Source organism: Cryptomeria japonica, chromosome 11 (genome assembly GCF_030272615.1).
Source record: "Cryptomeria japonica chromosome 11, Sugi_1.0, whole genome shotgun sequence".
Lineage (NCBI taxonomy): Eukaryota > Viridiplantae > Streptophyta > Pinopsida > Cupressales > Cupressaceae > Cryptomeria > Cryptomeria japonica.
In genome coordinates this window covers 286,482,815-286,499,099 of record NC_081415.1, presented here as the reverse complement: position 1 = coordinate 286,499,099, position 16,285 = coordinate 286,482,815, and the positions used below count along the sequence as shown (strand labels likewise).

At 36.8% G+C, this 16,285-nt stretch overlaps 1 protein-coding gene across 1 annotated transcript in view; it reads left to right on the top strand.

Moving 5' to 3' along the window:
• Positions 1–16,285, top strand: part of LOC131060273 (uncharacterized protein At5g02240) — a 176,984-nt gene that overhangs the window by 159,281 nt on the left and 1,418 nt on the right. The window contains exons 6-7 of the mRNA XM_057993453.2: positions 4,859–4,945; positions 5,091–5,188. Coding sequence (XP_057849436.2) covers positions 4,859–4,945; positions 5,091–5,188 — 185 coding nt within the window. The remainder of the gene's footprint in view (positions 1–4,858; positions 4,946–5,090; positions 5,189–16,285) is intronic.

Below are 16,285 nucleotides of genomic sequence, written 5' to 3'. Positions count from 1 at the left end.
TATTTCAAAAACAACATTGCTAATACTCCTCTTCCTCTTATTCAGTGGTCACAGAAGGAAAACAAATCCATTTCTACAAGATTTGCCCCCATCATGGCAAATACCAATGCATGGCTGCTAAAGAAAGGCATAAGGATGAAACAACTCTCTACAAGTTCTGGTGAGGAGCAAGATGATGAAGGTCCTGTGGGTAATACGTCAGAAATGAGAACCAAGAATAGACAGGATCCACAGGAGTTGCCACCAATTTCATCTCCTAGGTCAAAAGGGGAAAAACCTACATACAAGTTCACTATCAAAGGGACAAAGAAAGGAGAATCTTCGTCTCAAGCTGCACAAAAGGATGTTTCTGGGGAGCCAACGTCAAAGGAACTAGAAAAAGGACAAGAAGAGGGAGAAATACCACAAGAAGAAGAAATGCAAGATGTGGGGGAATCACTTCCACCGTTTGTTACTACCATTTCTACAACAACACAGGTTCCTTCTTCAACTGAGGTAACCATTCATTCTATTGAGTCTGATTCAGATGAAGAACATGATGATGAAGGCTTTGACGTTGGAGAAGATGATGAAGAATTTGTGAATTTGTCAAGCCTTCCAAGTTTTGATGATGTACTTGCATCTATGATCGAATCTTCAATCTTAGACTTTACAAAAGCAATGGCACAAATTTCTCAAGAGCAACAGGTAGTGATGCTTCCTTCAGGTGTTGTTACTGTAGAGACTTCGCCACTTGTTTCGACCATTATTACTACAACAAATCTACCATTGGTTTCTACTACTGTGGTAACAACATCTTCTTCTCAAGTTCCTAATGTTGTGGATACAATTGCCCTTTTGCTAGTATCCCAAGCTGCTGCAACTAAAAGCCAGGCCACAATACAAGTATCTGTGATTGCGCAAACTAGTACCACAACTCCAACAACAAAATCAGATCTTCCTCCATGGTTGGATATTGCGGCACCTAAAAGAAAGAAGCAGGTAATCTCACCAGATGATTTTGATTTTGATCAATTAGGTCCTGTCAAGTAGAAAGTCACCAAGAAGCCCAAGACTATGTCTAGAATCCTAGTTGATCTAGTAAGCAAAAGGAAATATGTTGAGGTCTTGGTGCCATCTTCAGACAAAGACAAGGACAACATTCAACCTGCGGATCATGCTATGCAGACTGTGGAACTTGGTGTGGAAACACATGAGAGTGTTAAGCAAGACTCTCAAACTGCTTTCAATTCTCTCATGCATAGACTAGATCAGGAAAGGGATGAGAAGATTGAATGGAAGCAGAAATGTGAATAGTTGACTAGCATTCTTCATAAAATTACGCAGTCATCACAAGAGGTTCAACCAATAGTTTATTCAGTTGACACATAAGCACTTAAAAAAGTAGAACGATTGGGTACAAGGGGCAGAGTAATTGAAGAATGGATCGATCGCTTGAAGTCAGAAGGGTCACATCTCATTGACTCTGCAGTCAAGCTTTTGATAGATTTCGAGAATGCATAAGTACAAGTTCAAGATGTACAATCTTTGTTATCCCAAGAAATAATAGAACTTGAGAAAGATTTAGGGCTTTGGGATAAAATGAGAGGATATAGAGTAGACATCCTTGTTGACAACAACATGGTATTGACTCGGGGTGAGTACATCCAAACCCGATCAATACTGGCACACAAGGATGAGCTAATGAAAATGTTGGTAAAGGATCTGAATCAGGATAAGAAAGCATGTGCCGATGCAATTACAAATATTTCATTAGGGATATCAGAACTACCTTGCCATTTTTTTGATACAGAGAAAAAGGTTTTACCCAACGAGACCATTAAACAGGAATTCCTCACCATGATCGACCAGTTGGTAGATGATCAATTTTCTCTGGCGTCATTTGATAAGATTGAAATTCAGGTGAACTTAGATGATCTTGCATCAATTTTGAAGAAAGCTAAAAGGGCTTATGTAGAAGTCAGAGATTCCATCTCTCGTGTTCATGCCATTTCTAATGCGACTTTAGGGCCAGACAAATCTAAGATGCAAGCTACGCTAGCAAGATTCGAGGAATTCTAGAAAATCAATGAGGGAGGAAAATAGAAAATAAAATGTCATTGACACTATGTAGTTTTCATGTAGTTGCATATTTTCTTACTGCAAATTTTCTTGCAGTTGCATTTTTATTTTATGCAGTAGTTGTAGTCAAGTGGGACTCTGCAATTGCGCCCACATTTTTCTCAACTCCTTTCATATAAAAGGGGGAACCTCATTTGTAAATATTTATCTTTTATATGCTAAGCAAAACTATGCTGAATTGTTGCCTCAACTAAGACTTTGAGCTTTTTGTTGTGAAGATTCAATTAAGCACATAAAGAAAGCAATTCCTTTTGATTCCAAACTTTTTGTTGGGTCAAAGATTGTTTATATGAGTGGATGTTCCTATGTTCATTGCTTATATATGTTCTTTAATTTCTTGATATTGGTGGCGTTTTTGTTCATGTAATTAAGGGAGCATCTAAATTGTGGCAAATAGACTTTGAGCTATTTTCACATTTAGGAATTAGTATTGTGATACAGTGATTAGGTAGTAGGCTTTGTACTATTGCTGGTTGCTTTAGATTATTGGAAGTTTCATATAAATATCTTGAAGACTTTGAGTTGCAACTTATATTAGTTATAATTGTTATTGATTTGAAAGTAAGATTGTACTCACTTAAGACTTTGCGCTTATGCGGTTTTAGAGATATAGTTTAGTCATTGTATGCAAGTTTCATTAGTTGGTTATTTTGTAAGAATTTTCATCAAGTAAAGGGATATACGCTAATTCTGAAAAAAGAGAATTATACGCCCTAAGCTTACCCTTGAATTTAATTTCAAAGTTATTGAAATACCCAAATTCTACCAGGGAACCTCCCCTTGATGAGAGGAGAGACTTTGTCTCAACATAGCTGTGTGTGAAATATATATTTTGTCATTGGTACGCTGGTGACAAAATATTCACCCAACACAAATCACAACATTAACATACAAAACATAGAGTAGGAATTATTTACCTTGAAGAAAAATAATTTCATACTTTTTCCATTGACAAGCTAACCAAAAAGGAATATTCTTTAACTATAAACCAGTCTATAGAATTCAAGCTTAGATATCTCACACAACTGCACACACAAAAATGTCTAGCAACTAATCATTGATCTGACAACATGTTGAAAATAATAAAAAATATTTGTATACCTTTTTTGTGTAGGAATCAACATGTGAATGCTTTTGTTGATTATGAAGGAAAATACTACACATATTTGTAAAATGGGAATTGAACTAAATCAACTGATTCCTAGAATCATCCATAATGATTCCCCAAGCTGTGGACTCTTGCTGATGAGCATTCGTAGATCATGTATTGGTACTTCCCTACCAATTGGTGATAATGTCGTCAACTCTTCCAATGTTTGCTGAAGAATTGACAGCTGATGGTTTTTTCTTCCTCCTCTATTGCCATCTTTGATCTTCATTTGCTCCCACCTCTTTAAGGGGTTCGCACCCTGCACAACTATTTATAAGTACTTGTTTCATGGTTATCTTGTTTGGTTTACTCGCACTTCTTTGCTTCTTTGTTTTCTTGCTTTTCTTTGCTTTATTTTGTTAGCTTCGAGTCTAGGGCCTTTTTCCCCTAGAACTTCATTATTATAGTGTTCCAGTCCCATTGACCTATTCTTGATTGTTTGTGAACATTAATATTTTCAATCCATATCAGCCATCATCCGCCAATTTGGCTTGATACTTGCCCCACAATTTAATGAACATCAGGCCTATTCAAAAACCTGTCAATTTATCCAACTAACCACTGGGCTACATAAATTTTACCCATATGTTAAATGGTCCATCAGCGTATCAATAATGGTCCATCAGCATATCAATTATGGTCCATCAGCATAAATTTTACACATGATACTTGCAACTCTTGTATGGACTCGGGTTGCCTTCTAGTTCTTGCAGCTCGTGCTATCAATCATGTCTATTAATGATTCTGCAAAATCTATATAGGCTATCAGAACTCTAAACTATTGTGCAGAGCTCTGGACTATGGAACTTTGCATGATAGTTGCAGAATGTGCAAACCATTATAGGATTGGAGAACAACACATGAAATTTGTTGGTGAATCTGACCTCTGACAAAAATTAATCTTATCGTTGAAACTTTTCTGGGTTAAAGAAGAAAAAATCTACACCAACTTATAGTGCTCAATTTGGTGTCTTGTTGTACTCAATTGAAGATATTGCTGCAAGTGTCACAACTCTACAATCATTCTACTCTTAGATTTTTTGTTCCTGTTGGAACTTTGCTTTGTTTTTAAAATTTCTTTGGCTTTCTGACCATAATCATTTATGATTCTTGTGATTGTTATTATCACCCCTTTCTTCAAAGTTGTTGTAGATATACTAGTTGATCTTATCTGAGTCAAATGATTATATTGTTGTAACACGTTCCTGAAAGAACCCAGGTATGATTGGAGTGAAGCAAGTTGGTTCACTTGGTGATGTTTGTAGATGATTAGTGAGCATGTTTTCTTCAGTATTTTCAATCAAGTTCTTAAGAAAATGTAAATCGCCAGTTTTTAAAACAAAAAGCAAGTACTAAATAGACAATCTTAAATTATGTTATGCTTTATTTATATACACAAATAAATGCATTTCAGTGCTACTTAATAAAAAGGGTGATGTTTTAGGGCATGTCTCAGAGCCACCTTCACTCTATTTCAGATGAACTGTACTACTACTGATTGAGCATGGGCTAGTTTTTTTAATTATGATTTGATTAGTAATAATTTTGAAGTTACTTGAACACTTAATACTTTGTATCTTGACACAGCATCATGAATCTTTTTGGAGTGCTAAAGTTCAAAAAGATGGGAGAAGAATTTCTTAAGAGTTCTGGGATTCCTTTCACAATTATCAGGCCAGTTTCTGATTTGCATATCTTAAAAGCATTTAACTTTATGTTTCCAAGGAAAATTATTCAATGCTTTTTCATCTTATGTTCTATTTTAGCAACTCTCTAATAACAATGTTCAATGTTCTCCTATGCGGATGGCAATTTTCAGGCCAGGGAGACTAACTGATGGGCCATACACATCATATGATCTAAATACTTTGCTTAAAGCAACAGCAGGAACTCGCCATGCTGTTTTGATTGGTCAAGGTATGCTGACAATCCTCTGCATCCATCAAATGCCTTACGCTGAAAATTAGTAGCCTCTTCAAAGGGCATATAACATTAGACATTTATGAAAAGTAAGGTGAATGCTAAATTATGTGTGGCTATTCTGAATATTCATTTATGACAAAGTTCTGTGGACTGGGGTTGATTATAACTGAAATTCTCACTTAGGCCCTTGTAGTTTTTCTTGAAAGGCTTATATGATACAGATAGAAACTGCATGATTTTGCTTCACATCAATTCTGGTAGACTGTATAGTTGATTTGGGAACATGGAAAAATCACAATTGCATTAATTAATTCTTTTACATTTTCTTATGTTTTGTTCTCAGAAAGGAAGCTGTTGAAGCTAGAACTTTAACACTTCTAGTGTTGAACATACTTTGTAATTTGATCTTTAAGGAAAATTATTCTTTTAATAATGCCCTTAGGCATGACTTGAATTGACTTACCGTCTGGCCAAACTAGAGACTCCAATATTCTTTTAAAGTTATACTTACACCATTTATCTCAATGGAAAGTGATTGAAGTAGGCTTCTTTTGCATCTGTATTCTCTTATAATTATTATTGATTGGACAGAGTTACATCAAAGTCATAAAGTGCTAAATTTTTGTTTAGAATTTGTTAGATTATAAACCATCAAAATCTGAAGGTTCCTTTGTACATAGACAGTTATACATCAGTAAAATTGCTTCCTTTCAGGCTATAAAATTAACTCCTTCCAGACTATAAAAATGCTTATTTTCATCCTCCTTTTCTTGTTCTAGATGTGGTATATCTACAGTCTAGAGGGTCAACCATCCCTCCTAGTTAGTGTTCCAATCGATCCGACAGGACACATATTCCCAACTTTCTAGCACTAGATGATCATTGGCCTAGAATGTTAGAAGACATTTATGCCACTCTATTATCACCTAGCTAGGCCCACTTTGTAAAGGCCGCCCTCTCATGATTATCATCAGATCTAATATAGTGTTTAATTGTTTGGGGCCCCAAGTTTAGGGGCATACTTTATGTCTTGTCATGGAAACTATCTTAGGCTACAGGCCTTCATTTCACATGAGTATTTGTAATGCAGGTAATTTATCGTATTAGCTTCTTGAGATACTTAGGGTTTACCTACCTTATTCACCACTTTAGAATTACTGTTGTTTTAGTCTAGTTTGAGCTTGTAGCATGTTTGTAAATCTTCTTTTTTATCCCTTGTGTTCCAGCTATAGGTTGTACTTTTGAGTCCCATTTCCCTACCTCAGTCATATCTGGAAGTCAATAATTTGATTCTTTCTTTTTTTTCTAATGGCTGGATTTCAGCCAAAGAGAGGCTGCATTGACTATGGTTTTTCGCCTCTAAGAGATCTGTATGCTAGCATAGCAATATCAATGGGTGTCTACGGGTGGTGCCTTTAGTTTGTGAATTAAGGTGGGTGTCTCTCATATCACATTTTTTGACCCCTTAGAGCATAGTAGCATTTTATTGCAAAAATTCACTATTATTTGTAGGGAGGGTATGTTGTTGATCCCATCTGGATCGGATCATGGTTTTTTCCTAATCATTGGCATGGTTTTTGAGTTGGAAAATCATTGATTGAAAAGTTAATGATTTAATCACTACAATCACTTTTCTCTAAAATACTCATTTTGTAGTTTGTAGTTTGTAGTTGTACCTCATTTTTTATAGTGCTGATTTAGATTTTGACAAAGTAGCATTACTCAAGCCTAGGATTGACTTGCATTTGGATTGATTAAGGCGCAATCATTCTTTAGCCGCTTACCAAATATCCATTCGATTGAACCATTTTCACTCAGGTGAGTCCCTAAGGGCTCCTTTTCTTTTAAGTGACAATTGAGGGCATAGTTACAAGCAAAGTTTGAAAAGTTGAACTCGGACTCGGACTCAACTTGGTAGCCCAAAATTTTGGCTCAGACTTGGGACTTGGCAAGGACTCGAAAAAAAACAAAAACTGTAGAATTACTCAAAAAAACAAAATTAGTTGACAACTTTAACCTCGATTGCACTCCCAAACCCATTCATTGTAATTGAATTTCTTATATGACAAGAGATCCCAATAACTTGTGCAGGTTCGGGAGTGGAGACCCTAATGGGTTCGAGGGGCAGCAATGATAAGCTGCACAAGATGTTAGATGTGAGAAAAACCCAATGATAGAGGGTTTTTTTTTTGGATGATTGAAAATATGAAGCAAAAATGACAAAAAATGCATTCGTAGGGCAAAATCTATGACTTTTTTTTTACTGTTTTTCCACTAGAGATTTAAGTAAGCTTAACTTCAACTATTACGCGTCCTTTGACAAACATCAACTTGGATGGTGTCAACGTTTGATGGTGATAGCCTGAAAGTCTTTAAGTATACCTTAGACGATTGCACTAAGCTTGTGTCAATACCTGTTTGTGAGACCTTGCCTAGTTTGATTCCACTAGATCTATTCATCATTTCCTACATTCCTAGGCTTAGAATAGATTTCCTAAACCATACTTTTGCCCATTTTTTAGTAAGAAGTAAAATCCAGAGCCATATTGATAAATCTTAAGTTGTCAGCACACCTACTCTGCATCATTCATGATAATCCAAGCATTTGCGTAAGTCCCCAAGTGAACACATCAATTCACATCGACCATTGAGTTACCCACTCGTCAAGACCTGACATGTAGAAACCTTGGAATCATTTTAGTTGAACTCATTCTTAGCATCTGAGGTGATTTTGTTCAAGAGAGGGTAAATTACCTTGGTATTTTATTCTGAAATGTTATGTGCATAAAAAACACATCAACAGTAGGTAAGCCTCCCTTGAGAGAGATACTCTTCTACCATTCCTTGTTGTGTGAGTAGATTTAGTTCCTTGAAGTACTATTCCGGATGTCTTTGATCAAATTTCGTGATGAGCCTTTGGGTGAATTCACTATATGTGGTGATGCTTTGATGACCCTAAGTGACAAGGCCATGATGATGCCACCAATCGTGTGCTATCTCTATTAGATGAAGTGTAGCAAATTTGATGGCATTTTCCTCCGTCATAGAGCTGAGTGATAAGTACGTATCCAGTTTTTGGACCTGTTGACGTGTTTTTTATGACAACGCCTAACACAGAATAAAGTTGCCTAACGGTCACTTCACTCTTTCTTGATCAAAGTACGATTGTATGCTAAGACTGCCGTGAGTTCAAAAAATTGACTCCAAGGTTCCTTTTCGCGATGGACGTGACTCAATTGGCAGATGCAATTGCTAGTAGTCCAAGGGGACTTACGTTTGAATCATTCTTTCACTCCTTTGTTGTGGCTAGAACTTTATCATCGGATATGGCAATTCTGCAATGCTTCTGCTTCAAATGAACCGAACCGGAACGAACTGTAAGTTAACGGGGAAAGGGTTTTAGAAGGATCTAAATCTACTGCTAAGGGCAATGATATCAATAGATAATGCTTTAGTGGACAAATTCCAAATAAACCAAGCTCTGCTTCGCCAAGATTAACTTCAACTCCGCAAGAACCGGTGCAATCTTCTGAGGATGTTGAAGGATTTTCACATGGAGAAAGTGCATTTGAATACCCAACATGACGCAATGCAAACGACTATTCACAATCGAACTTAGCACAGATTTGGGGGTTCATACTAACTTTACACAACAACTTATAATCAACAAGATGCAAAAAGTATGAACCATGGAAATTCATCAAACACCATTACATTCTCCATTGAAATCAAAGCACTACTTACTCTAAGTGAGGAAGGTGAAAGTGAAACCATGCAAGCTTTGAAAAATAACTTAAGTGGACACCATTAGAGAACAATGTTTCACTGTTATTATCTTAAAACTTATCGCAACAATTTCATACAAGTCTCCCTACTTTACAAATGAAGGCGGTCACCCCTTTATATAGGTTCCAAGCCTTGATTACATGCAAAACCCTAATTAGGGTTTTACCTAAAAGATTCCCCACACATGATGCAACAAGGTGGGAATCAGCAATTAATAACCCATCATGCCCTTATACAATTAATTCAAAAAATACCCAAAATAGCATCCATTTGTGCATTAAATGTACCACCTTTACCAAATTCGCCCACATGCACTAAATGTTCTACATGCAAAATTGCCATGTTGTTGTAACACCTTTCTTGCATGCGACGACAACATGCAAAAGATGCTCCACCACCCTACCATGCATTGACTCAACTGCCCCTTGGTCAAACATTCCAGCAATGAATGTGCCACCATGAAGCCATAAATGCACCATCATCTCCTGGACGTTGACGACCGCATGCAAAAGGAATTTGCCATTAATTCAATATGCGTTGACCTGGCTGCCACTTGTCGAGAAACCCTTGGAGAGAGAAAACTTCGAGAGAGAGAAACTTTGACTTTGGAAGCATTTTGAAGTTTCTGAACTTTCCTTGCTTTGAAAAAGAGTTTCAATGATTTTCAACATCTCCTATTTTTTAGGAAAATTTTCAAATTAGGGTTACAGGGTCCATGAGAGAGAAAATTATCTCACGAATCCAAATCTATCAACATTTTGAAATTCAGATGATTTTTGATGCTTGAAAATGGATTTTTTTAAATTTTTCCCAGGGGAAAATTTATTGTTTAGTTCATCCTTGATTCCTTCCTTACCTTAGAAATTTTATCTTCAATTCATCCTTGGGTGTGATTTCTTCCTTGCTTGGAATTTCGTCTTGAAGGAAGGAATTTCCAACACTTAGTCAATTTTTCACCTTTCCTGGAATTCTGTCCTGAAGGAAGGAATTTCCTTCACTTAGCCAAATTTTCACCTTTCCTGGAATTTTGTCATGAAGTAAGAAATTTCCAACACCTAGTCAATTTTTCACCTTTCCTGGAAGTTTGTCGTGAAGGAAGGAATTTCCATCACTTAGCCAAATTTTCACCTTTCTTGGAATTCTGTTCCAAAGGAAGGAATTTCCAACACTTAGTCAAAATTTCCTATTTTTTAGGAACTTCCTAAAAATAGAATTTTGGATCTTGGAAGAGAGAGAATTCTCTCACGAATCTAGATCTGCAAAAAATTTGGAATTCTGATGGATTTTGATGCCTAAAAAATAGAATTTTAAAAATGTTTACCAAGGGGAATTTTTTGCTTTTTCATTTCATTCCCGACCTCCAAATTCCCCTTTGCCTTGAAAAATTTCCACTCTTGGGCATGGAATTCACCTAGTGATGGATTTTACGTCGTTTCACAAATTCCATGGCACATGGATTTTGGCGCCTTCTTGACTCCTTGGGCGGAATTTTGACATGGTCCTAGATTTTACATCTTTTTCATGAATTCCGGACTACTTGATTCCAGTCACTTCCAGAACAAGATGACATGCTTGGATTTTGAAGTGATTTTTCGGACTTATGTGATTTCAAGCTTTCCATTCCTGGACTGAATATCCACACTTAGCCAAATTTTGATCACTCTTCCTGCTCTTTGACTTTCCGGATTTAGAAATGATCGTGCATATCTGGTCTTCAGTGTCAGCTTGCAAAGACCTGCCACAAGTAGACTTTCCAAAAACAGAAACTTTCAAACTATCAGTGTTAGAGAAAAACAGGACGCAGGGACACTTTCTAAAAATAGTAATGATTTTTGGCGAAATTAGACCAATCCGGGAGGCAGTGAAAGCCCTAATAAATAGGAACTTTCTAAAAATAGAAAGTTGCTTAGAATTCTCTCAAATTTCATGGGTAGGTTACTTAAAGGGTCTTGATTCCAATTTAACGCTCAGTTTTTTCAAAACCCTAAAGGAAAGGCCTCAAATCCAAGTCTGAAGGGCAAAACCCTAAAATGGACAAAACAGGCTTCAGTCTTAGCCAAATTTGCTCAAATGAGCCGCAGGCTTGATCAAATTGACCCCCAAACACTTGCAAAATGAGGAGACTGACGAGAGTGTCGCGAAGAGACCCAACAAACAAAAGCCAAAAGACCAAGAGGGCCTAAAAAGTAGGGGGTCCCCATTTGCAATGGGGTGATGTGTGAAAACATTACAAGAGGACCCAAGATTGGGTTGAGAATTTTCCTATCCCATCAAAGTATGGCAATGTCATTTTACTCAGCCTTGCCTTGAGATCTTTGTTGGTATGCTTCTTCCTTCTATTGGGGTTGACTTGCGTTTTGACCTCATAATATTCTTTAAAGGGAATGCGCTCTTGCACTTCGGGGTCCAATCTTGCATAGATTGCTGCTATTTCTTCTACACTTTCAGTCACTGGTTCTTCGTCATTAGAAATGGGTTCTTCTCTTGGCAAGAATGATGGCATGGTAGGTCTAAGAATGGAGGCTTGAGTTGAATGTTCGTTTTCAGATTGATTGGAGTGGGTGTCTCTTCCCAAATTCAGATTAACCCTTGTATTGTTGTTGTTCATGCCTTTAATGGCTTGGAGGATCAGCTGGTTTGTTTTTTGAACTTGTCATTAGTCTGTTCCCTGAATGTTCTCAGCTCTTATGCCAATTGTTCTGTCATGGCTGCTTGGCCCCTTCTTCGTTGGTAGGTTTGCATTCACTTAGTTCTCACAAGATGGCAGGATACTTAGCTCTGATACCACTATGGTGCCCCCTATAAAATTTCCTCCTTTGACAGATCAGTGGAATAATAAATTGCAGAGAGTTGTTTCAGAACAGCCCAATTAAGGTAACTGATTCACCACAGATGAATAAAGTCTGAAAATAAATATATATTGGTATGAAAATGAATGTCTATAGATATATATATGTTTGATGACTTAAGCCTCTTTATGTGATGTTCCCTAAAGAGACCTTCTTTCTTGCTGATTGATGAATGATAAACTGGAACTGATGGCTCATTTATAAACTGGCTGAGTAGATTAGATAGTTCTATTATATACAATCTGAATGGGTATTCTTTATTTGCAGAGCAAATGTACAATGTATTTTTTCGGATCCTCCACAATGGTTCCGTTCTGATCTTGTTCCAGACTGTAGATATTATATCCCCAAACGAATTGGGCTGTGACAGTAATATAATTCCTCCTCACTTCACGATTCGCTGAGTCAGAAGGTATTCAATCTCTTTCGTCCTAGTGTATAGACTGGGCCTCGATCTTATTCCTTCTTACAGCAAAATAATTCTCTGTATTCTTTTTCCACCTATCCACCGTAACCTTTCTTTTCTGATCTCTCCTCTCTAAGTACTTGGGAGTTCGAATGGATGTGCCCTTTGTGGTAACCTTCTCACGCACCCCTTGGTGTTAATAATAACTATTGTCTATTAATTCGCGTCTCTTCATTATGACGTGTTTCTTAGGCAATTTGTATTTTAACTTTCTTAATTGTATTGACCCGATCATTAATTTGTCCCATTAGTCTTGGCCGCTTACTGTGCATATGTATGACGCCTTATTCTTAGCTGCTTACTGCAACAGGAATCACGAATATCAGCTATGATATGTATATGTCTGCATATAAGTGCTATCTCTTCTACAATTTTGTCTCTTCTTAGAGACTTCACGAAATTGATAAATCGTTTGTAGAGTGGGAACATCACAAAAAGGATCTAGATCAAGATCATCATCATTTGCTCCAAGTTCAAATTCAAAATCATTTGAACCCAAACAAGTGCCACTCCCACTAGCTCCATCAGCTGTAAGTATCTCATCATCATCATAAAAAGTGACTCTAACCAGATCATCAACAATTGCATCCAAGTTGGTACACTCAGGGGTTACATCCCAAAGCTTCATTGCCCCTTCCTTGTATTGTTGTCCCTTATGTGCTAAAAGACGCAAATTGGAATGAATATAAACCAAGTCTTTTGCTCTTTTTGAAGCCAACTGGTTACGCTTCACTGAGTGGATAAAGGAGTATGTACTCCAATTCCGTTCAGCAGCGGAAGAACTTGCAACCTGTTGAAATTGGAGAGGAAACCAACAAAACTTAAAATTAAAAAAATGCAAAATAAATTAAAGAATGTTAAAAACTTAAAAGCTAAAGTTTACAATACAAATGTTAATATTTAAAAGTAAAAAAACTTACTTGTGATAGTATCTTGATTGCAAGAGGTTGGAGGAACATAAAATATTGACCATGGAGGTACCACCATGTAACTCCATCCATTTTGGATTGGTCATTAATGGCACAAGGACTATGACTTCTTCCTGAGATAAACAAACCAAACTCTTTCCTAACATTGTCCACCACTTCAAGATCACTGTAGAGTCTAGCAAATGCCCGCTTGTACCCGACAACAACTTCAGGATCTCTATATGGTTTAGTTCTCCCTAGCAAAGAAAGTACTTCATTGCTATAGTATATGGAAGATAAAGCATGTGCAAGGAGGTGCAATGGTGTGGTCATCTTGTTCCACCGATGATGAATGATTTGTTCCAGCCTTTTGAAAAATGCTTCTTGGGGGTCCTTGTCTCTTTTTGCTATTATGATTTTGATTTTTTCAATCATGGTGTCCATGCCATCATAGACTTCCCCCAAACATGTTGCATCTGTATCAGTATACCTGAGCATACTCATGATAGGCTCGGTGATTCAATATATATTCCACATTATCCCACCAATTGAGATTAAAGATAAAATCCCTAACCTTTTGGGCCCTCACTGAATTTGATTGCTTCCAAATACTCCATTGGTTACTAATAACCATGGCACTCAATGCCTCTTTCACCTTCAAAAGACATCTCAACATTATTGTATGTGATGCAAATTGAATCTCAGCAACCTAGGTTCATGTAAAAAATATGTCAATAACACATTTTTAAAAATATAAAATTAAATTAAATTTGGCATAAATTAAATTAAATTTACCTTCAGCAATTCCAACCTCAAGAAGCTCTTGAAAATGGCTTGTGACATATGGTTTGTCACAAACATTTGGATCTCCTCACCCTCTTGGTAGATATCCTTCACCCACTATTTGAGTGCCAATTGCTTGCCTCACCAAGTTGAGGGAGTGTACGGTGCATAGTGTCCAAAAAATGTGTGAATATCTTTGTTCAACCAAAGCACCTGCAGCCCTACAAACCTTTGCATTGTTTGTGATGACTTAGACAGCATTTTCATGTCCCACCATATCTATGCAATCAAAGAGGATTTTGGAAATGAATTTTGCATCTTTGAGCTGCCTCTCATAATCAACTGCCCTAAAAAACATTGTCCCTTTGGGAGACACTGTAATAACATTTATCAATGGATGGTTTTTTCCATCCTCCCATCCATCAGAAACAATAGAAACACTTGATTCACCCCAAGAATCTCTAATCGGTTTCAATGATTGGTCTACAAAATTCTTCTCTCTTGCCAATAAGTTGGTGTGCACCTTTTCATACCCAGGACTTGTGAAACTAGTAGATGTATTATTGATTGCCGTCGCCATCTCCCGCCAATATGGTGATCTTACCAAGTTGAAAGAAAGACCATTGGCATAGAGGCAACATGCAATTTTTTACTTTGCAATATCTCTTGATTCCATTTTGAATGCTTTCTCCAATGGGCCTCTTTTGTGGGAAAGAAGGGAATTTTCTACTTCAACTTCATCTTGCATAGTGGGTATATCCAAGAAAGGGTGATGGGGGGCCTTTTTGGGTAGTGTATGATCATCAGGTAAAGTCATTGGTGTTTTGCTTGCAGATGGATTTGCTCTTAGTTTTTCTCTTGCTATAGCTTGATCAACGTCTTCTTCTCTAATGAATGCTGCTATTTGTGTTGCAGACAACCCTTTCTCATCTGGCCCTACACACATTTTAATCCCTTTCCCAACAGGGTCACAAAAGTGACGTCTCGCTCAATAATATGAGCACCTATAATTGGTTTTACAAAAATTACAAGTCCATTCATATCCCCCACCTCCTGGAAGTTGTTGATGCATTGTAGTAAAATTCCATAAAGGAGATCCTCTATCAATTTTAAATTTTTGGTTTTGAGTCTTGTAACCCCCACCCACTGAACTCAAACTTCTTGCCATTTTGTTTTTGGCTATTATAAGAAATTAAACATTTTTAAATTAGATTTTTTTTTTTTTTAAAACAATACAATATTACACAATGTAAAAGCTAATATAAGTATGAAAAAACATTATAAAAAATAATAGAACTTGTTTATCTTTTTTTATTAAAATTTTTTTTAAAAAAAAACTTGAAAAAATTCTTCAAAAGCTTGAAAAAATTGTTAAAAGATCAAAGAATAGGGATAAATGCTTACCTTAAGTGCTTGAATCTCCGTTGTGCAAGTTCTCCACCTTCGTCAAGCACTTACGAACAATCTCCTTCAAAAATAATCACTTGCCCTTCAAAATGCCAAAGTGAAACCAAGAGAATATAGATGAGGAAATGAAGTTGTTTTGGGTCTCAAATGTATTTAGCAAGGGGCGGATTAGGGTTTTTTGCTTTAAAAAGGCAAAATAAAATTAATCTTTTAATGTTTAAAGTCACTTTATTGTGACTTAACCCAGCCCCATGCCTGGGTTCGCTCGGGTCTGCGCCTGGGTTCCCCCGAGGTTCACCCCAGGGAACCCACGGCAAACCCAATGTAGACCCGGACCCTCGTGGACCTGGACTGTGTCAGGAGGCCAAAAGCCACAAACCCGGCAACTTAGATAAACTATTAGGAATACCAGAATTTCCATAGTGAAAATGATAAATCTATTTGCTTATATCTTCCTGCAGAACTATCTATTCATTGAAATTCAATAAATACTAATTCTTATGCACACCAAAATCCTCACAGAATAGGTTCATCAACTGTGTTGGTCAGCTTCATTTTTTTCAGAATTATATGAAAATATTATCTTGGAAGTACGTAGTTTTGTCAATACAACTTATTATTTTGGTACAGGCTTGTGCTGATTTATTAATGGGAACGAGCCCACCATTTACTTGTTCAAAGTACTTCTAAACTTCCAAGATAAGCATGGAAATGTGCTTTCGAGTGTACTTAAGATCACATAGCATTCATAGCAATAGAGACCATACTTCTACTATAGTTAGCCCATGTAGAAAGACTCAATTTATGCAAAGATAGTGGAGAAAGAAGATAATAAAACATAATATATGCCCAGTTTCTTTATTCTAATCACTTTTACTAAATGACTTGTTTA